The 22,309-nt window shown below is 41.4% G+C and overlaps 1 protein-coding gene across 1 annotated transcript in view; it reads right to left on the bottom strand.

Moving 5' to 3' along the window:
* Nucleotides 1-5,704: 5,704 nt before the first annotated feature.
* The window catches only part of BTBD7 (BTB domain containing 7), a 67,604-nt gene continuing 50,999 nt past the window's right edge, over nucleotides 5,705-22,309 (bottom strand). The window contains exons 4-11 of the mRNA XM_033140698.1: nucleotides 21,235-21,443; nucleotides 19,607-19,682; nucleotides 18,160-18,320; nucleotides 17,772-17,915; nucleotides 16,203-16,392; nucleotides 12,010-12,188; nucleotides 10,505-10,933; nucleotides 5,705-7,744 (exon numbers count right to left, since the gene is read on the bottom strand). Coding sequence (XP_032996589.1) covers nucleotides 6,929-7,744; nucleotides 10,505-10,933; nucleotides 12,010-12,188; nucleotides 16,203-16,392; nucleotides 17,772-17,915; nucleotides 18,160-18,320; nucleotides 19,607-19,682; nucleotides 21,235-21,443 — 2,204 coding nt within the window. The 3' untranslated portion in view covers nucleotides 5,705-6,928. The remainder of the gene's footprint in view (nucleotides 7,745-10,504; nucleotides 10,934-12,009; nucleotides 12,189-16,202; nucleotides 16,393-17,771; nucleotides 17,916-18,159; nucleotides 18,321-19,606; nucleotides 19,683-21,234; nucleotides 21,444-22,309) is intronic.

The following is a 22,309-nucleotide window of genomic DNA, read 5'->3' as shown; positions in this document are numbered from 1 at the left end:
TTTTGGAATGATCGTTCCAGCAGCCCGAAGAGGATAGTTCCTACTCAGTCTGGTTTGAGACAAGATAATGGTAGGCTTGCTTCAGAGATTATGGCCTCCGAGAGACATAATGCAAGATTTTCTTATGGCAGAGCAAGCAGGTGTTTGATAGCCACGCTTCTAGTCTCATCAATGTTAGTATGCTATTACTGTATCATCTAGTTTAATGCCAACGTCACTTGTCTTTGCATGTGGCTTCCCTCCCCCCTTTCAAATATGTAGGCAGTAACCTTCCATGGATACCTGTGAAGATAATAGTAAATACCCCACCTATCTGGTTGGGCTTCCCCAGCCACTCTGGGCGGCTCCCTACAGAATATTAATAATAACTAGGGTGCCAGTGTGTTGTTTTCCATATTCCCTCAGCCAAAACTCAGGACTACATGGGTAACTTGCACTGTGGTTGATTTTAATCTTGAAGCTGTTATACTACCTATGATATGCTAAATGAAATACCAGTAAATAACTTCTGTTCAGCAAAGGGTCATTGGATGCACATCTGTACCCAACCACATTGCTATAAACAAGGGAAGTAGTGCAATACATGAGTCAGATCCATCTAGTTTGACACAGATTGTGGTTTTGCATTACGAAAAGCACCATAAGAGGTATTCAGAAAATTGATATACTAAGTATTTAATACACAAAACTCACAGGGTCTGGGTTGGTTCATGTGGGGAAGAGGTGGTCCTCAGCCACATCAGGCTTCGTAGGTCAAAACCAGCATTTTGGAAACTGATATGTATGTAACCAGTGCAGTTGTGCTAGAATTGGTGTTATATGGACTGACTGTCCTACCCAGGTCAACAATCTGGCTGCTGAATTCTGCATCACCTGCAGATATTGAACCTTCAAAGGACACCCCATGTATAGCACATGTACAACTAGGTTACCAGAACCAAGACAACAGAAGTAAGGCTGGGCCCACCAGATGGAACTGACAGAAGGCATTCCTCTCAACCAGGGTTACTTGGGCCTTGAGCAACAGCAATGAATCCAGAAGTGCCCCCAAGCTACATACTTGCTGCTTCAGAGTGGGTACAACCCCATCCTTCCAGTCTTGGCTGGATTAAGCTGCAGGTGGCTGTTACCCAGTCTTGTTACTGAGGCTGAAGACAGAGCCCAACACACTTTCAGTGTAGGTTAGCTATGGCATATCCAACAGTAATTGGGTTTAAGAATATTGTTAAACCAATTGATGTAGCCATGCTAGTTCGTTAGTGGAAAAAAATCTTAAAAATACAGCAGTGACAGCCTTATTAGAATCAAGTAAAATGTATCCAACTACTGTGCAAACTTCGGCATAACCTGAAACCTGTGGGATAACCAGCCTCAGATAACCAACATGCTTAAGTCTCATTAATGAATGAAGTGGTTAATGCCATAAAGTAAGCTGTCCTGCCAGGCTTAGGTCACTCCCACTCACCTTGGGAGTAATCAAGCCTATTGTACCTCAGTCTACCTGAGCAGCTCAGTGCAAAGAGGTCTGAGCTGATTCCTCCAAGCTCACACCACATGGCTCTAACAAGTCTTTCTTCTGTTCCTATACCAGTCACCTAGGAACTTTCATCACTGTAACTAAGCAAAGTTTTACTGCCTGTGTTTTATGACTGATGCATAGAAAAATCACATAAACCTGACCTTTGGAGAGTTTGTAAGTAAACCATTTTTAACCTACCAAATGTGAGGGAAGAAGGAAGTTTTGGAACTCACAAGGGCATATTTTAAAGGGTTAACAACATAGACTTCCACACTTTAGTTTGCTGGGATTCTCTCACCAAAGACTACTTGCCCCAAACTGGAACCTTGGCATCCAGGAATTCTCCTTTTATATACCAATCTTTTCCCTGTCACCAATAAAACCTGTATTGTATCTACCAGTCTAATTCTGCAAAGCACCTCCTGTATTCCATCTTTTATAAACTCCATTCCTATCCTTTCCAGCCTTTTCTAACTTTCCTGCCTGCCCCTTTGTTTCTTTTTTATACCTAAGCTGAAGAAGAGCTCCAAAGCTACTTTGCAACATTTTAGTTCCTAATAAAAGTTATTGCCTTGTAGCCTTGAGATTTTATTGACAAGTTGGTACTTCTTTCAAGACAGGAAATTAATATAATCGGAAGGAGTATGCTTGGCAGCTGTGCACAGTAATGTGTTTTCGTCTCAGACAGGAGGAAAAAATGTTGCTATACGTTAGCATGCTGCATGTAGAAGTTGTCTTTTATCGTGACTGAATCAAATAAATTTTACACAGGATTTTTCTAGACAAGCCATTTATTTGAAATGCCAACTATATGTAGGATAAAGTCAGTGTTAACATGCTTCTCAGCAACAGTAGAAAAATAGAACCAGTGAAAACCTTTTTACAACTGTAATGGTACTCAAAAGAGAAATGTATTGTTTTACAATGCATCACACAAGACTAGAATTCAATTCTAGAGGTACCTAAATAAAAATACTATATTTTCTTAAAAAACCAATATGTACAATTGAAGCGTAAACAAGTTTTACAAAGTACTGGTTATGCAGGTTGTAGAAAAAACACTTGCATAGGACATGAAGTTGTTGTAAGAAAATTTCTGAGCCTTTAGTATTGAAGGCACTTGACTTTATACCAGTAACAGCACAAAAACAATGCAACATCATGGACACTTAACACCTTCCAGAAATACAAACAAGTACAGAAATAGCATCCCCTCCCCCTCCAGCTTCCTCTAGCATTCCACACACAGCCCCCCACCATTTAAAAGCACAGACATTGGGAGAAGCTAGAATAATGGTTCCATCCATAGCCCATTTCAAAATAAGTTACATAAGAGATGAAAATATGGTTTGGAATAACAAGCAAGAGCCAGTCTCTTCATTTTCTCTCTTTTTAAAGGCAGAAAAAAGAGATCAAAGACAGGAATTAAAACATGAAACGTAGATGGTCACTGTATGGTAGTCTTGCAGGATAACAAGGATAATTGAAGAATTGACTCTTAACAGTATACTTTCAGAAGACTTATTGTAAACACATTGGTTGGGATACAAAGTGGCATGTCTACATGGTGGTTTTTCCACTTCCTTCTCCTGGCAGGAGAACCCTTGTCACTTCCCAACCCACACAGCCCTTTGCACCTCTGGAAGTTAAAAAAGAACCCATGCAAGGTAGATGCATGGAAACACAATGTGTTTGTGTGCGCACACACACACTTTTAGTTCCCAATCATGGATTAGAACACACAGTTTTTCCTAGCAGGATGGATACCAAACCAGTTTTGGACACGACTCTTCTGTTGCAGCAGAAATAACCAAGATTATAGTTTTAAATTTCCATACTGAAGCATATTTCATCATTTACCAATTGTTCAGTAAGCAATTATTTCTCTTTCAAAGCCACAGCTGTATGGTTACTGAATACTTAGAATTTCCTAAAATGTATTCAAAAGTGCTTCATGCAAACAAAAGATTATTTATTTAAGCTGCTAAAACTGTATTGTGCATTGAAGATGCCAAACACACAGCATAGTTTTCAATTACTGAAACACTGAATAGCTGGGATTTGCTCATGAGTCCTGATTTTTTGGAGGACAAAGGGACCAAGCGGTTGAAGTTCTGAGTAAATCATCTGCCCAGCAGAATATAAAACATAATTTCAATTATGGCACAATACATGTTTGATCAATTGTTTGCCGGGCCAAGTTAACACCCAGACAAAACCGCTGCATTGTACTGTTCCTTTTTGGAACAGTGGGGTCATTTCAAATTTTGGGAGAGTGCTGGTGGCTCGAGTCACAAAGTGCCTCCTAAGGTGGGGGTCATGGCAGAACACAAAATTAGACAAGCACCCTGACAACCTTATGCCTACCACAGTCAGCTATGCCCTGATCATGGAGATCACACTACTAATCACACGTGCACTGGTGCTGTTGCTGTCTAATAACAGGGAGCATTCGTCAGTGTCAAAAATATACAAGGTGGTCACGTCACATTTACTCTCATTTCACAGAAATCACTTAGAAGGTACCAGCACATTTTGCCCCATAACTAAAGACTTGCCTCTTTTAAAAAAAGAAAGCTTGGAGTCTGGGGATCCTGCCCAGGGGCACAAACAAAAGCCTTTGTGGGCAACACGGTGCCCAATGTTGCCAGGTTGGCGACTCCTGCTCTATCAAATCATGGATATTAAAGTTTGGCTTTAGTTGGCCAGTTGCTCATACGCCGTTTACAAAACATAGATATCAAAATACGTGTTTTCCTAAGGAAGTGCAAGAGGAGTAGAATGACACTGGATCAATAAATGAGCTACCTAGAGGTCCTGCTAAAACCGCACCAAACTGATCAAACCCAATCTGACCACTGGTGGGAAACGGATCTAGTTAAGTAAGCCAAAGAATCCGAGAAGTGTTTTGTTGACACATCAGAAACAGCAAGTTCTTAATTAAAGCCATAGAGGTAAAGAAGCCAGTTTCTTGCCATCTCAAAAAATTATCTGGGAACATTTGCCTTTCTGACTTAATGCAAGTTTGTCTAAATAACTCTGTTATCTTAAGGTATGATACAAAATTCTGTCTCTTACCAGGATTTGCTTTCATCTAGAACACTGTCCCATGGTCTGAAATCGCAACTACCTGACTTCAAAAGCGGTACGTTTTGTTTGCTGGGAGCCAATATGCACCTAAATAGCTTCTCACAAAGCTTATTCCACAGTAAAAACCATATGTAAACTAAACCTGGGTGGATTATTTCAGCCAACTCTATAGCCACTATTGAGATCAAGAATTTACCCCTCGGGTAACTCACGAACAGAGCTAGGCACACATTACACTACTAACATACTGAAGCAAACAGGCCTACTTGAAATAAGAGAACACCTAAAACCTAGAATATGGACGTAGGTGTTTCTGTGTGCTCTTGTTTGGGAGAGTGGGTTTAAAGATATATTCAGTGTGCATGAGTAAGTGGGAACTACTAGAACAAAGATAAGTCTTGTCCCAAAGTTCTCTGCAAGGCAAAGCCAGTCTCACAAACTTCTCCTACACCAAGAAAGACAGCTAAAAAGCACCGGACAAGATGATGTAGAAGTTTCTCATCTTCTCTTGTCCCCAAAATTAAAAAGGCAGAGGACAGGATATTTTATGCTTTGTGAAGACCATTTGCACCATTGTAGCAAAGTTATTGTAGTGTGAAAATTTTGGACAAGATACTCTCTCACGCATACACACTATCCATCAAGGATCCAGAACTTCTGTTTGCTTTAACAGTGTTTGCCCCCTAAAAGAAACAGGACACAGCAACTGAAAGGCAGGAGCTGGTCCTCTTTTTAGAGCTGAGAACAAAAGTGTGATTAAACATTGAAAAAGTGTACATTTAAAACAATGTCAAGTATCTAAAATCAGAGTCAGATTTAAGGTTAGAACAGCCTTTAGTTAATATTCTGACTGAGGTCTTCTGGTGATGGAAGATCTGCATTTTAGAGCTGGCCACCCTGTCAGGCCTGTATTAGGAGATGCCACACAGCAGCACTGGAGCTTTCCCCAATACCTGCATGAGAAAAGACATGGTGGGTGCATACAACTGCTGACAGCCCAAATGGCCATCATTAGCAGCAATGGGCGTTTCTAAGCAATTGGCCCCGTCTCTTTACTTTGTGTTCATAAAAGCAAGGAATCCCCAGAGTCTTTAAAAAAAGACAAAACGAAACGCACGCACACGGAAGAGGTTAGGATGAAGAAATTAAGTGCTAAATTGCTTACAGCTAATTTAAGCCTTAGGCGTTCCTCTTCAATTTGTGATTTCCATCCACAAAGCAAGAGACTCACAGGGTCCATCCAGGAGCCCTCAGTGACATCACTAAGTTTGAAGCCCTTGGTTGCTTAATCACAGGTGGAAGAAAAAAAGGCAGAAAGCACGCCTTCAGGTGCCTCTACTGGAGACAGGCAGCTTCCTCTAAGGAGATGGAGCGTTAACACCAAAGTCAGATGCTATGCAGCATCTTCTCACTGTCCTGGGCTTGGTACAAAACCTTCCCATACCTGCATATCCTTACTCAAAGGAAAAATTGATGAGAGTGTTTACAGTACTATCACAATTTGCATTACCAGGTGTATTCCAACAAAAGGAGTTAACTAAGTGCTTCTCAGAGGTGTTATGTCAGCCCCCAACCCCAGAGAGAGAGAGAGAGAGAGAGAGAGAGAGAGAGAGAGAGATATTTCAAGGAACCCAAAGAGAGTTCTACTCCTCACTTCCACAGAAAACCTCGGCCACAAACATCAGTGGGGGCTTGCTACATCAAGATGAAGGCCAGCTGCCATGGACTTGGTAAACAGAACAAACGTATTAGGCTGGATTCTTGCACTAGTGGTAGACCAGGAAGGCTTGAGACTGAACCAGAGCAGTTACTTAGATGTGCTGTTCTTTGGAATTCCTATAGTCATTCAAAAATAAAGACAGACATTGTCACCATTTGATAAGAAAATACGTATCTCAGTGCGCAAACCCAATGCGCACAGGAAGCCAGAAGGTGAATTCTTTTTTAAAAAGCCACCCAAGAGAACATGAACATTGTCCTTTAAATATAACAGCAAGTTTTAACATACTAGTAAAAAAAAACTAAATAAAATTAATGTACAGGTGCAAAAGGTTACCTTTCATTTTTTTCTTAAAGGTGCCGGGTTTTTTTTTAAAGAGGCTTAACAAAATCTGTTCCGGACACAAACTCTGGAGCAGCATTCCAAACAAACTGGTATCATGCCATCTCTAAGGAAGCCATGTATGTACAAAAATAATAATTAAAAAAGTGATGTGGCAGCTGGCAATAAATGAACTTGCCCAACCAAAGTCAGGCCAGAGGTGGCAAAGACTGGATATTTCATGACTCTTAGGCACAGAGAAGAAGTGGAGGTGGTTTTCAGAGGGCAGATTTTTTGTACAGGAAGTCTGGTTTGCTGGGAGACCTCCTTCCTCTGCTTACTGCCTCTTCCCTTTCCAAATCCACATTTCTCTGTGCTTCATGCTCCAAGGGCTCGAGGTCTGCCAGCCTCCGGCCGGACTGCTCTTCATGGATCTCTGAGCTGTATGCAGGCAGAGAAGGCCGGCCAGAGGTTAACCCATAGGTTAAGTCAGATTCTATTTTTGTTCGCCCCCTTGCGTGAACTGGGCCATTTCCAGCATTCTCTTGGGCCGCCAATGCCAAGTCCAACCGCTGGGGAGGTTGTTCTAAGACATCGAGGTGTATCGGTTCATTCTTTTGTCTATGCGGATGCCCTTCTTGAGAAAGTGCATACTCCCTCCGAGAGTCTTCAAGCTTTTTTGGAGAGATGTGGTTAGGTAAGTGGGTGGCCTTTAAGCCGCTGGGTGATGCTTTATTGTGGCTGTACAAATCTGGGCCAAAATAGATACCTTGAGAAGGTGAAGGAGTGTGCCTGCTGGGGGCAGGAGTAGACGGTCTGCATGCAGCGTTGGAGAAATCGTAGAAATCCGGGTATTCCTGCGGATTCTCTCTCGAATCCAGTTTTTGTTCAACTGAATGTTTTTTCCGGGAACTGTGCATGTGCCTTGTCTGAAGGCATGAAATGTGCTGGGCTGCTCCTGGCCCAACTTCCAGAACAGGCTGGCTCAGTTCTGTGTCAGCAGTGAGCTCTGGCAGCCTCCTGTCCTTCAGAGACATTGTCGACACACCCATAGCGATATCTGGCATCAGTTCATTGAGCACAGGTTGAGTACCCTGGAAAAGAGAAGAGAACATCCATTTCTACTTGTGCTGTTTATTCCCCTGTGTTCCAGCTGTAGGCAACATACTTTCTTCTCCCCCAGAACTATTTCACCTTAAGAAAGTCCAAGCTTGCCACAGGCCACAGCTACATGTTAAGAGCACATGCTCCATTAAAACACACACACATCTACATGGGTTTTTTGTACTATCAGCATAAACAGATGGGTTTAAGAGCATTTTCAACTACAGGAGGAGTTTTATTTTTATTTTATTTACCGTATTTTTCTGTGTATAACACACACCCATGTATAGGACGACCCCTATTTTTTTTGGAACTGCAACAATCACAGAGTCTGGGTCAGTTTATATGGAGAGAGGCGGTCCTTGAGGTACTGTGGTCCTCAGCTACAAAATCTGTACAGTCCACTCTTGGGGCTTACAGTGGCCAACTTTAGAGCAGTTTGCTATACAGATTAGCTTCCAAAACCAATTATTTTGGACATTTAAACTTCAGTGACATAGTTATCAGAGACTACTGACAACAAACCTAGAGATACTCATATCAGTTCAAGAAATCTATGTAACTGAAGCATATACAAGACTCAAAGCTAGATGAATTGAACTCCATGAAGGACTTTTGCAACTAGGCCATCTAATACACAAACCTTATATTAGTGGAAGAAGCAGGAGTCAATGGTATCAGAGAAACTGTTTTCATATGTGTGGCCTTGTTGTATAGAATTATTTCCACCTGCTGTAGCAATGCACTTTAGACTGATTATTATTGGTAGGAGTTTCATACTGGATTAGCTAACTCATATGAAAATCAAGTTCTGTAAAAAAAATACTTCAGCGCAATTTGTTAGAAATTTAGGCTGCAATCCTATACAAAATTACTTGGGAGTCAATCCCACTGAACGGAATGGTGCTTGCTTCAGCATAAGAAACAGAATGTCAGTTCTACTGATCATAGCTGTCAGCGTTTCCCTTTTTTTAAGGGAAATTCCCTTATTCCGAATAGGATTCCTCGCAAGAAAAGAGAAAAGCTGACAGCTATGCTTCTCATACACTCATCAGGCTGTTAATAGAGTAGACCTCTGCATGTTTCTTTTCTAAACACTACCAACTAAGTGCAAAATAAATCCATGGAAATATACTTAAACAATCCTGGTTAATCACCTCCCATTCCATTCTGTGCTTCTGATTTGACCAAACCTATAGAGTCATCCGAGTTAAGCAATATTTAAACCTTCGGACTCCAGAAAGGGGACAATGCAGACTTTTCAGCTGCAGGGTGCACAATGCACTCAGAAAGTCTAAACATGTAATGGCAGATCATTTCCTTCTCCAAATGATTTAACAACAGCTGGATTCCAAGCCGGCTACCACAAACATGCAGCCACAGTCAGCCTTGTCCAATAAAATATTTATCTTGTTACTCAGACCAAGCAAACAATGTGTATTTAGCAGGAGGAAATGATCTAGACTAGAACATAGCTTTCTAAAGAATAATTACAAAGGAGACAATTCTTCAAAGAATGGATGGGAAGTGAATTTGACCTATTTCCATTATGGCAGACGAATTGTTAACAGATCCTACTTTCAGTGTCGGAAATTCACATTTTGCTCAAATGTTACCGGATTCAGCTGGCTAATATATCAATGGCCTTTATTTTCTAATTTCTTCCAGACCAGCCATTATTGTTGTCTTCGGAGTGTTTTATATAACAGCAATCAAAAGCCACTGTGACATATTTATAAAACAAGCCAGTTTTAAAGTTAATACTGGACACTGTATTTTCCTTGCTTACAGTTCAGGTTTGGTCTGTATAAAACAAACAACAACCTTGACTCATTAAGCTATGCATTTTCTCTTAAGCCTACCCCATCTCTTTAGAACCTTCCCATGCATTATTCAGCTGAGCACAAGCTGATTTAAAAGTATGATCATGAAACAAAAATCCTCAGCTTTGGATGCCATTTATGCTGGTTTCCAAAGCTTGAAAAACCTGATACGTGCAATAGGAAAAATCCACTTCTGTTGTACCAGAGTTTTTTGTCCCTTGACATCTAAAGGGGGTTGGAAAAAAATGAAACAAAATGGTTTCTTTTAAAAATAAATTATAAAAAAACTAAAAGGAGAGCAAGAACTCCTTTCACTACCAAATATGCTATTCTATCTTCCCCTTCCATTTAAACCAAGGGTGGATTCAGCACTTGCACTTACTATGCAATTATTTGCTTTATTTTATGCATGTGGACACCATGCATGGCAAATGCCAGAGGATATCCATTATGCTGTGAGGGGAGAGGGCCACAGATCAGTGGAAGAGCATGTGCTCTGTAGGCAGACGCTCCCGGGTTCAATCCTCAGCAGATCCAGGTAAGGTTGGGAGAGCCCCTCCGTCTGAATCCCTAAAGAGCAGCTGCCAGTTAGTGTAGACAACACTGAGCTAGCCAGGCCAATGGTCTGGATGCCCCTGTGTTTATTACAAAGATATTCCTAACCAGATGGTTTGTTGGGCGAATTTGTAACTCACAAAACAAGACAGAAGCTGCATCATGGTTGCATGTGACCGTTATGGAATAACTCATGGGTATAGTTCCAGAAAACTACCTAGTTGCTCTGTGACAAAGCCGAAAGCTTTTTGTGCCGGCAAATTCCAAACAGCTCCTGTAAATACAAAGTCCTGTTCGCTTCACCAGGGCAATGCATCACTCTACCTTAACATCCACACATCTGGAGTTTTTGTAAGTCTGTGGCATACTTACTACTTGCTTTTCAGCAGCCATCACAGCTGCTGCGGCAGCAACTGTTTGTCTTCCCAGTCCTGTAGTGTTAGTGCAATCGGGGGGTGTGGCTTTGACACCAGACAGGTAGATGGGAGGGGGGCCTTTCGGTGCTGTTCTGGCATGGAACAGGGAATGGTTGCAGGGGTAAGAAAAGGAACGCGAGGGGTGCTGGCTCTGTGCCCTTTGCTTCCAGCCGACTTTGAACTGATTGTGGATTGGAGTAGCCGGCGGGTGGTAAGGAGGTGGGGGAGGGGGAAGCGGTGGATGGAAGGCCACAAAAGAGTCTAATTCTGTAAACATGGTTTCCGCTGTGGGCGTGCTGTTCACGCGACACCGCCCCGGCTGTCTCAAGGTCAAGAGCGGGCTTTCATCCCCAAAGTGCTCATCTGGAAAGAACTTGTGAGGATTCTGCAACAGTAAGAGAGAACACAAAAGAGGCTGAAAAATCCATAGGAACCTCTGCTACAAGGCCTGGGCATTGCTTACTCTGCATTAACTGACCCTGCCATGTGCGTGTGTCAGTCAATAAATAAATGTTCTTTTCTGGAGTCCTAGTCTTCAGCCCATATTGCAGCAGCAAAAAAAGTTAAGTTAGGCATCCTAATACATGACCACTTTTGCTAATGCAGCTGAATTCATAAGCTACAGATCTTCCACGTCAGCAATCAGGTATGGAAACAGAGGTTTTGCACTATATAATTATTTTGCAAGCAAAAATACACAACATGGCGGTTGCAATCACTCTGGAGCATATGGCCACAGTTTTGGAGAGCGCAAAAATATACTCGGCTGTGGTGCTCCTGTTCCATTTTTAAACAGCACAAAACTCTTCTGTACAAATCTCTATTTTGCAGAGCACCACTGGGTGGCTCCCTCTATGATTTCTTTTTATAAAGTATGTTTTCTTAAAAACAAAAGCTCTCTCACTTTCTTGCTTGGAACAGCAATCTTTAGATTTTAACTTTTATTTCCCCCCTCTCCAGAGCCACATTTTTTTGTTTGGCAAGGTTAGGAAGAATGTTGATGTGACAATGCAGGCTTTGGACTGAGATTCTCAAGCTTGTTATCCTTTTGCAGGCCTGTGGTTTAAAAGCTCTAGAAAGTAGACTTATTACGACCAGCAGAAATTTGCATGCTGGGTGTGAGGTTTATTTTTCTGAGGCTAATTCATTTGGAACATCCAGGGCAGAGGAGCACCAAGAAGTAGCAGGAATGATCTCCTGGCTTCTAATTAGATATGAGGAAACTTGGTGGGTGTCTGTCATCTAACACAGCCTCCTCTTTCCTTGCCTAATAATATAGCAGCAATGCTACCTAACATTCCCATTATCTCTTCCTCCACTCACGCCTAAACTGCTGCACACTTCATCTTAAAACAGGCTTACATATACAGTCCCATTTTCAAATAAATCATCATCATCATGATAGCCGATCAACTCGAGGACGGTCAAGTGTCTGCTGAGGTTACTGTCCGTGCTCCATACCTGCAAGAGCTCAGCAGCAGAATCAGAAAGTCCAAATTCCCGCAGCACACGGATCTGAATCTCGTAGCTGACAGTGGCCCCTTCTCCACAGTTCAGAGCGTAAGCTCTTTGCACCTGCTCAGTATGGCGGAGCTCCTGCAGTCGCTTGACCATCTCTTTCACAACAGGGAGACGAGGAACTGCAGAAACAGCAACAAACAGAAAGCAACCCAAGCTGAAATGAATTCCATACAGAAAAGTGGGTTAGGAAGCACAAGTGCAGCCAAGGACTTGGGATATTGAGCTCTGCAGAGGTAGGTAAGGCAGGGCAGCAGGACCCTGTCTCCTCCTCCGGCCCTGTGTGTAACAATGAACAAGTGATACTGAAGGAAAGGCATATCCCACGTTTGCTGAATTGTTGGTGTGTCTTATGCACTGCCCATTTGCAACCTGTTTTGTATTTTCATAATAAGTGGGTACCTGTTGTAAGCCGTTTTGGGCACATTTAACTGTGGAAAGGCGGCATATAAGTAAACTAAATCAACCAGCCAACGAATCATCTGGTTGGCCACTGTGAACACAGGATGCTTGATGTACCTTTGGTTTAATTCAACAGGGCACTTCTTTCTTCCAATCTAGCTGCTGTGATGGCCCAGTGAAAGCCTGACACCTTCCCTTTCCCTGCCAACATGCCCCAAGAGCCCTCTTTGCTCCTAGTCCTCTGGCTTTATCCTTCCATAATAATTTAGCATGTCCTTCTTTCAAGAGTTATCTCTTCTCCTTCAGCAACCTCCCAGTTAACCCCTCCAGTCATTCTTGTCTTCTGTATGTACTACATTCAAATGCTTGCTGAGAAGATGGGAATTGTATTTGATGGCCACAGCTTTCATTAAGACACATTTCCCCTCTACACACACAAACCCCCCCTTGATAACTTATTCCTTAAAACACACCAGCAGCAGAAAAGCCATTTGCTTACAATGCTGATTTCATAGAATTGCAGAACTGTAGAACTGGGAAAGACCGCAAGGATAATCCAATCCAACCACCTGCAAAGCAGGAATCACAGCTCAAGAAGCCAGACGACCATCCAACATCTGTTTAAAGCAATATTCTCTTTGCTTCTATGTCAGCAAGTTATCTTTGTGAATCCCTTATCATGTCCTTATCAAATGTTTTGATGCAGAGTATCTTAAAATCTCAAATTTACACTTCCTCCGGATGGAACCAGCCATCTCCAGATTGGTTTTCTTGGCACACGCTTGATAAATTGGGTTGAAGGCTGAAATCACAAGACCACTGGAGCGCCAGTAATAACTTCATAAATTTAAAAATTATTCCACTCTTCTTAGAGAACTCATCTAATTTTGACTCTCCTCAGAAGAGATCACATGAAAAGTTACTTAGACACTCTATTAAGATGTCCCAGGAAAATTCTTGATAAGCTCTTATCAATGCTTTGAGGAGCAGCATTTCTGAACCCAGCAGAAATGAAGGGAATATTTATGGTTGCGGAATTAGAAATCAAAAGTAAATATTTGTGTATGCATTGTTTTATTTGTTTGAATCCCACACCACCTTCACCAAAAGCAAGAACAGAACCCAACAAGACATTGCAGATTGAAATATCCAGTTAAAATATATCAGAGAAGAAATTAAAATGACCATACAGCTGCCTATTTCCCAACCATGAAAAGTGAGTCCGGATTTAGTGCACTGCCATCAAATATTCAAGTTTAGGCTATGTCAACTGTCCAGGGGCAGGGAGATGCTACTTAAATGTCTCTTTACATGCCCTTGCCATTAAAAACTGACTCTGGGAGAATACAATGTAAAGAGCAAACTTCCAGATAGTCATCGAGAGCAGTTTCCCATAGGGCACATAGCAAATGGGTTACATAGGCCAGGAATGACTGTGCTGCTAATTCATGAACAGAAAAGAAGGTTCCTGGCTGAAACTGGAGACTTGAGCTATCTCTGTAATGTTTAAAAAACACATTCCAATGTTCCTTTGGAAAATAACTTTCTTCTTTCGACCAGCCTTCAAGGTGGAGATTTTTAATCCTAGTCAGTATCTAATGGAATTATTTTTCTATGTGTAACTGTTTTAACTGTTGCTTTTTTAAAAATATAACACACACACACACACACACACACACAATTGTTGTACATAGATTTGATTCTTTTGTAAAAATTGCTTCAATATGCATTTCATTCATGAATTGCTTCTAGGAAACAACAGCAGCAGCAACAAAAATGATAGAAAAAGACCAACGAAGCTGTCCCTAGGCCAGGTGTCCCTAGGCCTTTGCTCCCCAAGACAGTGCTGAATTACAACTCCCAACAGCCTCCATAAGCATGATCAAAAAGGCCAGGGATGATTGAAGCTGCAGCTCAGCAACCTCTGGAGGACCAAAGATTCCCCACACCTGCCCCAAGCAGTAACCAGCCTATACAGCTTAGCTGACAGGTCATTTACCAGTTCTTTTTAGGTCCTTTGTACTGTTGGGAAAGAGACATTGATCCTATTTAGGAATTGAATATAGATTTGGATAAATTTTTATACTGCCCCCTACAACCATCTTCTGGCGGTATAACAAAAATTTTAAAACATAATACTTTAGTAATAACAGAATGCAATAAATAAATGCAGCTGAAAAGTGTCATGAATAAAAGGAAGAAGGCCCCTCTGTGCATTTTTTTGACATCATTAGAGCCCTTGAACGGTGTCAACTACTGACCAGAAAACGTGTCTCCTTTTTTAAAAAAAAACATAGCTCTCGTTTTAAGTGCTTTAAAGCGATTTGTAACTTTTAAGACACTTGATTTTGAGGACACACTTTATTTCAACATCAAAGCTGAAGCAAATCATAGAATCATAGAGTTGGAAGAGACCACAAGGGCCATCCAGTCCAACCCCCTGCCAAGCAGGAAACACCATCAAAGCATTCCTGACAGATGGCTGTCAAGCCTCCGCTTAAAGACCTCCAAAGAAGGAGACTCCACCACACTCCTTGGCAGCAAATTCCACTGTCGGACAGCTCTTACTGTCAGGAAGTTCTTCCTAATGTTTAGGTGGAATCTTCTTTCTTGTAGTTTGAATCCATTGCCCCGTGTCCGCTTCTCTGGAGCAGCAGAAAACAACCTTTCACCCTCCTCTATATGACATCCTTTGATATATTTGAATATGGCTATCATATCACCCCTTAACCTTCTCTTCTCCAGGCTAAACATACCCAGCTCCCTAAGCCGTTCCTCATAAGGCATCGTTTCCAGGCCTTTGACCATTTTGGTTGCCCTCTTCTGGACACGTTCCAGCTTGTCAGTATCGTTCTTGAACTGTGGTGCCCAGAACTGGACACAGTATTCCAGGTGAGGTCTGACCAGAGCGGAATATAGTGGTACTATTACCTCCCTTGATCTAGATGCTATACTCCTATTGATGCAGCCCAGAATTGCATTGGCTTTTTGACCAGGACAGCACAGCTTCACTTCTTCACATTAACAATCACTGCAGCACTTTTGATCTAAAGTGTTCTTTTGTTTTCATTTCCACTAGTGTCTTCCACCCTCCTGTAATTTAGTTGGCTGTGATTAAAAGCAATTTGCAGTCCATTTCAATTATTGTGTCAGATGCCAGGATCCAACTGGTATTCAAGTATCTTTTATTCTACAAAGGTCTTATTCAGAAATGGATACCCTTGAAAGCAAAAAATCTTAAATCTGTCACTGATAAAACCTTGCAGGTCACGGGGATCAGTTATTTTATCATCACATTTTCAAAATCTATTCATGCAACATATGTGGGATTACCGGTAGTTTGTTGTTGCTTTTTAAAGACTGGGCACTTGGACAGGCTAACAAGAATTCACAGATTCACACATCAAAGATTCACAAATCAGCATGTTGACACCACTCATCACAAAACACACCCACCCACCAGAACTGCTTTCCTGTTTTAGAAGTTAGAAACAAAAGCATGTTCATAATGTCAACACTATCAACAGGGCTCTGTTGGTTTCTAATCCTACACCACAGCCAAAATGCTCACTTTCTTCCTTTGAAGGCATGAGGACTAGGTTCTGCATAAGGTCCTGTACAGCATCTTCTCACTTGCTCGTGAAACTCTGATCATGCGGATTCTGAGATATTTAACAACATTTTTAATATTGTTAACGATAAGCAATTTATTATGGATCAGGTTACAAACTCACCTGGGATTTCATTGGCTACAACTGAAGGAGCGCTGGATTGGTTACTGTTTATTTGCTGGTGACTTATCATATGACAGCACTGTGGAACGGCATTGTTTACCATGTAGAGAGTATCTGGCACATTGGACATTCTAACCATCCGTAAACGAACCAGGTCAGTCTGTTCCACCATCATCTCATCTAGAATCGACTGAAACAACACAGGTTGAAACAAGAGAGTTTACTTAACATTTTCTCTGATTTGCTGTCAACATAAAACAATAAATGTCATCAGTGTGACATTACATCATCTTCCTTTTCCAGATATGAAACACATAAAAACGACCTGACCATGTTCAGGAGCACATGTTCCCTTTAAACATCAAACATCGTGTTCTTTTCCGTCACTGATCCTCGTCCGTGCTCATAACTTAATCAGAATTATGGCATAAACTCCAAAAGCCTCAGCCCAGCACTAGTACTAAAAACAAATTAATAATAGTAATAAAAGCAATCCACTTCTACTGCTGCAAAACTCCACACCTCATTCCCACTTGAGCAAACCCTGAAGCAGCTCTTAAGTACAAAGATTGCTGGAGGCTATACTTCTCTGTGAAAAGAAGAGGGGTGCACAATCATCTAAGGGTCTTCTCAGTAATAGTCCCCCATTTGTGGAATGCCCTCCCTAGTGAACTGCATCTGCCTCCCTCATGTATTGAGTTTCAGGTGGAATTTAAAAATATTCTAGTTTATACAGGCATTTGATGGCTGAAAGGTAATGTTCCTGGCAAACCTGAAATCACTGACTGAGAGGATATGATTGCTTTTAGCTGTTTTTATAATGTTTTTTTACTGATATTGTCATTGATACGTTTGCCACCCTGGACTACTTTGGGAGGAAAGGAGGGATATAAATCACCACCACCACCACTATCTACATATAAAACCATGAGTAGCATGTTCATACAGTTGCTGCAGGAAAAGGGAACCCTAACTTCATTCTCTGTGCCCAAGGAATAGCCCCCTTGTTGCTCCCAGCCCCTTTTTGTTCACCCAGAGTTTCCTAACATATAAACATGAGTCACAGCAAGTATGTCTTTTGTTTAGAAGGCAAATCTGAACTTCTGGCCTGGGAGAAAAAAAAACTCAGGGAAAACCAAAGAGGAAATGAAAATGAATGTATATACAAGGGGGCAGCATAACAGGCATGGAAAAGGGAGCTGAAACCTTCTTCCAATGAGGATAACTGCACTAATGTATCAGTGAGTTACAGAGATGGAAGGACCTTTGTCTTCTGTTTGGCCAGATGCCCATATTCTCTGCAGGTGCAGGCAATGCAGTGCCTTCCAGATGTTGGACCACAACTCCCAGAACCAATGGTCAGGTTTTATGAGAGTTGTAGTCCACAACCTCTGGAAGGAGGACTACAACTCTCATAAAACCTCCTGCTTTTAGACAATTAACTCTTTTTGAACACCATTATAAATCCACAGCACCTTGGTCAGACGCATTACAAAGCAAGGTTGTTAACTGTGAGGTGAGTTATGAGGCACACATTATCAGAACCTACTAAGTAGCAAGTCTTATTACCTTAGCCTCCTCCACATATGGTGAAAACAGTCTTGGCCTCACATAAATGCCCGCATTCTTTTGTCGCAGCCAGGCATTTGACTTTCCACCTTCCGCTGTCGGCAACATATCCGAAGGAGGAGTGCTGATGAGACCTCTCTTCATCTTTAACAGAAAAAGGTGGCATCTTACAAGAGAGTTCAGGAATGTTTATGTTCTTTGTAGACAATAAACCATTTGCAACATATATGGGCAGGCTGGTAAATAACAACCAAGCCAGAATTGAGCTTTTTTTTCTACACCAAATTTGAAGGTCTGCAGTAAAAGTTATCTGCAACATCATCAAAAACAAACAAGACATTTATCTATGTGATATAATGCCCCACAGTGACCTTAAAGAGACACTCACAGAATCAGTCAGGACTTCACTGTTCATAGGCAAAATATGCTCAATACGGACAAACGGTAGGAGAGGAGAAAGGATCTCTTTCAGTTCCTCAATGTCAAGATCTCGCCTCTTTACACCTCGCTTGTTCACACTGTGAGCTGTGCCACTCAGCAAATTGGGCTCTGCAGGAGGGGAAATAAGCAGACAGTTCCACCTGAGCATTTAAAAAAAAATCCATATCTCTTCTACAGCAAGGGATGAAAGCTAACGAGAGATTCCCATACAGTTTGATATAGCTGGCTTGTCTACCAGGATTTTAAAAAGCAAGGACACATATCTCACAGAAAGTCATCTATTGCAAAACTATTTTTCTATCTGACTGGGGTTATTACTGAAGTTGCAGGTCCATTCTTTAGAGCTTCTTCGGGGCTTTACATTTGCACATCATTCCAGGATTTTTCTAAGAAACAATAGTCTTTTCCACAAAGGAAATCCTACCATGTGCTTAGGAAAAGAAAAGGAGTGCAAGTCAACAATGCATCTGCATCTGTCGTGTGCAGGGAGAGCCCTACCACGAGCCACTTGGCTCACGTGGCAGACTGGGAGGGGCAACATACCATGTGCCCCTGCTACCCTGCTCCCAGAAATGATTGGCCAGATGTCCACCAATGCTGCCACTCTCTAACTTGTGATGCTTCCTCAGAGTGAGGAACTGTGGACACGGTTATGTAGAGAGCACCTGTAACCTCTGCTTTGCTTCCAATTACTATTTAAAACCCCCTAAAATTATTATGATTTTAAAGGTAATTTTAAATATCTTGCCACTGCTGCACCAAGGAAACAGTGACACAGACGCTCTCTGAGCGACCACGCTCACAATGCCTTGCTTTGAGGATCTGCCTTTGATAAGAACAGTTTTATTCAAGTGGATTGCCTCATTCATCTGAGTGCAGCAGGCACCTTCCAGTGCTCTTATCTGAGCTGCTCCATCACCATCCATCAAAGTGAATGGAGGAGTTTTTATGGGCAGATCAGGGAATCTGAGAGATCGGGGTGAATGAGTTTAAGGCTCAAGATGCCAGAGAGATGTCATGAATTTTGGTACTGAGGCATAATCCATCAGGAACATCTCCCAAAATGGGGAAGAGAAGCTAAAATAGAGACAGGAATGGCCATAAATAACTCAGTGGTAGAGCACATGTTCTGCATGCAGAACGGTCCCGACAGGTTCATTCTCTGGCGTCTCCAGTGAAAAAGATGCCAAGTAAAAGAATTAGAAAATCTCTCTCAGACTCTGGAGAACTGCTGCTAGTTAGTGTGCACAAAGCTGGTAGTACAAATCTGGCAGCTTCGTATGTATTATACATCTGTACAGTGAAGGATCCAAGGTTTGTTCAGCTTTTTAACTTACAGGTATCAGTTTCTCTTTTAATTATTAGTTTAGATATGCTCGTTAATAAGTACTTACCTCGGTCTGCTATTCTTTTCATGAGCTGATGTTCACCCCATTTAACAAGATACTTCAGGACATCTTGCTCACTCGCCTATCAGAGAGACATTCAACAAATGAACACACTCAGTAGAGGAGAAACATACAACATCACTGAGTACGCAAAGCTTTTGGAGCATAAATAAATTACACCCAACCAAATTGCTCAATGCAAACAGCATTTATTACTCTTGCTCACAACAAGAGGAACATCTCAGAATTCTAGATAAACTGTATAAAAATGCAGCAAAAATATTATTCCTATAACACAGAAGAATTATATGTGGGTGGTATACAACACCAAATCGTTCAATTTAAATTTAGACTTACAATTTGCAAAATGACAATTTTTGGAAGTACAAAAATAAAGCAACAGATAATCTTAGAGCATATCCTTGGTCATATCCTTAAGACTACAAACTTTTGGCAATAGGTATTGAAGATTATAAATAAGATAATACTGCTACCAAAAATGTCAACATCAAAATATGCTCCATGGGGTATCTGAAAGGCACAGTAAATGAGGAAGATCTGAAACCTAAGATGATCACTAACCTTAACTAAGCTAAGAACACTACAGCTAGATTAGATGAGTTAACACCATGAGGCTGATCCCCCCCCCAATATTCTGAATGTGCCAAAGGACAGCAGGGAGGGAAAGGGCAAGAACTGACAACAGATAATGGCTACTAAGACCAGTAAAGATGTGTAGGCACGCCGCAACCCCAGAGTCGGACATCACTGGACCTGATGGTCAGGGGTCCCTTTACCTTTAACTCTGCTTTAAGACATGTGTGTGGAAATATTACTAGCAGTCTGCCTTTCTAATTAAGGATGCTCAGGTACTCTCTTCTGGCATAAGCTAGTTGTATGGACCAAAACAGTTTCCCACCCCTCACGACACACCTAGAACCCAAATCGCATAAGCATGTATTGAAACTGCATCAATAGTAAGTAAGTAAGTAAGTAAGTATTTGAGATGAGGTAACACACACTAATGGTGTTTCCTCCATTGATTAAATTGCAGAATGGGGCCAGGGGAGGGGGGGAGCGGGCCCTGAGTAGTTGAAATCAAAGGGATTTTGTACAGCTCCTGCAAGAAAAGTGTTTAAATGATGAGCTGCATTTTCCCTTTTCTTCCCCAAGACATACGTTTTTAGCGTGAGAACTACTATATAATTTCCATAAACCTCTGAACAGGCAAGGCAAAAATTAAACCAAGAAGAGTTTCAGTTAAAGTAATTTGCAACTGCTTCTAGACTATTATTAGGCTTTCAAGAAATAGTTTATACTGCCAGTTTGGGTTGGGTTATGTGCCAAGAAAGCAGAATAGTTTTCTTAATCACTACCTCTGCTAGAGGCTTGTGTGTACATATGCCAGAATAAAGAGAGAAAGAGTCCATTCTGTGTGTACACACACACACACACACACACACACACACACACACACACGGCTCCCCCCCCTTCCCTTCACAGTTAAGGTTGAAGATCAGCATGCTTCTGTTCTGTACTACTGGTAAGTGATTAACAAAACTGGGTTCAAGACATAATTGGGTACAATTTGACAGAGAGAGAGAGAGAGAAGGGAGAGAAGGAGAAATGATTACCTGTAAGTAGTCAGACTGGATGGCAGTTTGCAGGTGGTCTTTGCCGAGTTCATAAAAGACATCTGAAGCCATGACCTGTATAAATTCCTCACAGAGGAAATGCAGTGCTTGGCGATGAACCCACTTGGAGCCGTACGGCTGAGAACTCCACTTGAGAATGGCAATTAAGGTGTCTAGTGAGATGCTCTCAGCGATAATATCCTCACAGCCTACAAAGAGCAGAACACCAAATACTGTTCAATGAGGTTCAGCTCTTCAGGAAGGAACACTAAGTGCCATTGTGTATAGAACTACGCCTGCCTTTTAAGCAAGATTACAAAAGGATTTAACTACCAACATCTACTTAGTGTTTAACACAGTTGTGAATGGGGTACAAAATTTCAGCCTAAGAATCCAATTCATGGGATGTGTCGTCCTGTAGTGTAAATTATGTGGGCAGCAGTTCCCCAGCCTCTTGGCCACAGGTCTTTATAACTAGAGATCCTTTTATTGAACTGAAACTGAATCTGGGCTACATCCATTCAGAGAATGCACAGCAAATTATGGCTTCTTCATGTACACTTCAGAACTCTATGCTGTAAGTGCCACTTCTCTTTTAACAATAAATGTGTCTGCAGTTCACTTTACACTGAACTGAATTAAGCATTCAGTGTAAATTAAGTTACCTTAATTTATCATGTGCAAAGCACTCAGAGTTGCCTTAACTATTTTGTATAAAAGCTTAAAGCTTTGGTACTTTCTGCAGTGAACTCAGGTACCTATGTTGTCACAAAGTGTTTTAAATGCTCTTTTCTGTCCAAACTTCAGTTAACCTTTTTAGAATTATGCCTAATCTAATTATTTATTGTCAGTCTTGCAGTATCCTAGCGGTAAACTTTAAGCATTTGAAAGCTTTTATTAAACACATATTTCAGCCACAAATAGTTTGTCAGACAATTGTTATTTGGAATTCACATCTAAAGAAACATGATTACTATACATTCATTATGCATATATTTTAGATAACAGGGAATACTATTCAACGGACCACATCATTTTCTTCAATTGCATGCTTGAAAAGTGCCAATAATTTTGC

This window comes from Lacerta agilis, chromosome 1 (genome assembly GCF_009819535.1).
Source record: "Lacerta agilis isolate rLacAgi1 chromosome 1, rLacAgi1.pri, whole genome shotgun sequence".
In the NCBI taxonomy this organism is placed as follows: domain Eukaryota; kingdom Metazoa; phylum Chordata; class Lepidosauria; order Squamata; family Lacertidae; genus Lacerta; species Lacerta agilis.
Note: the sequence above shows the minus strand (reverse complement) of the source record. Positions and strands in the feature narration are given on the sequence as shown.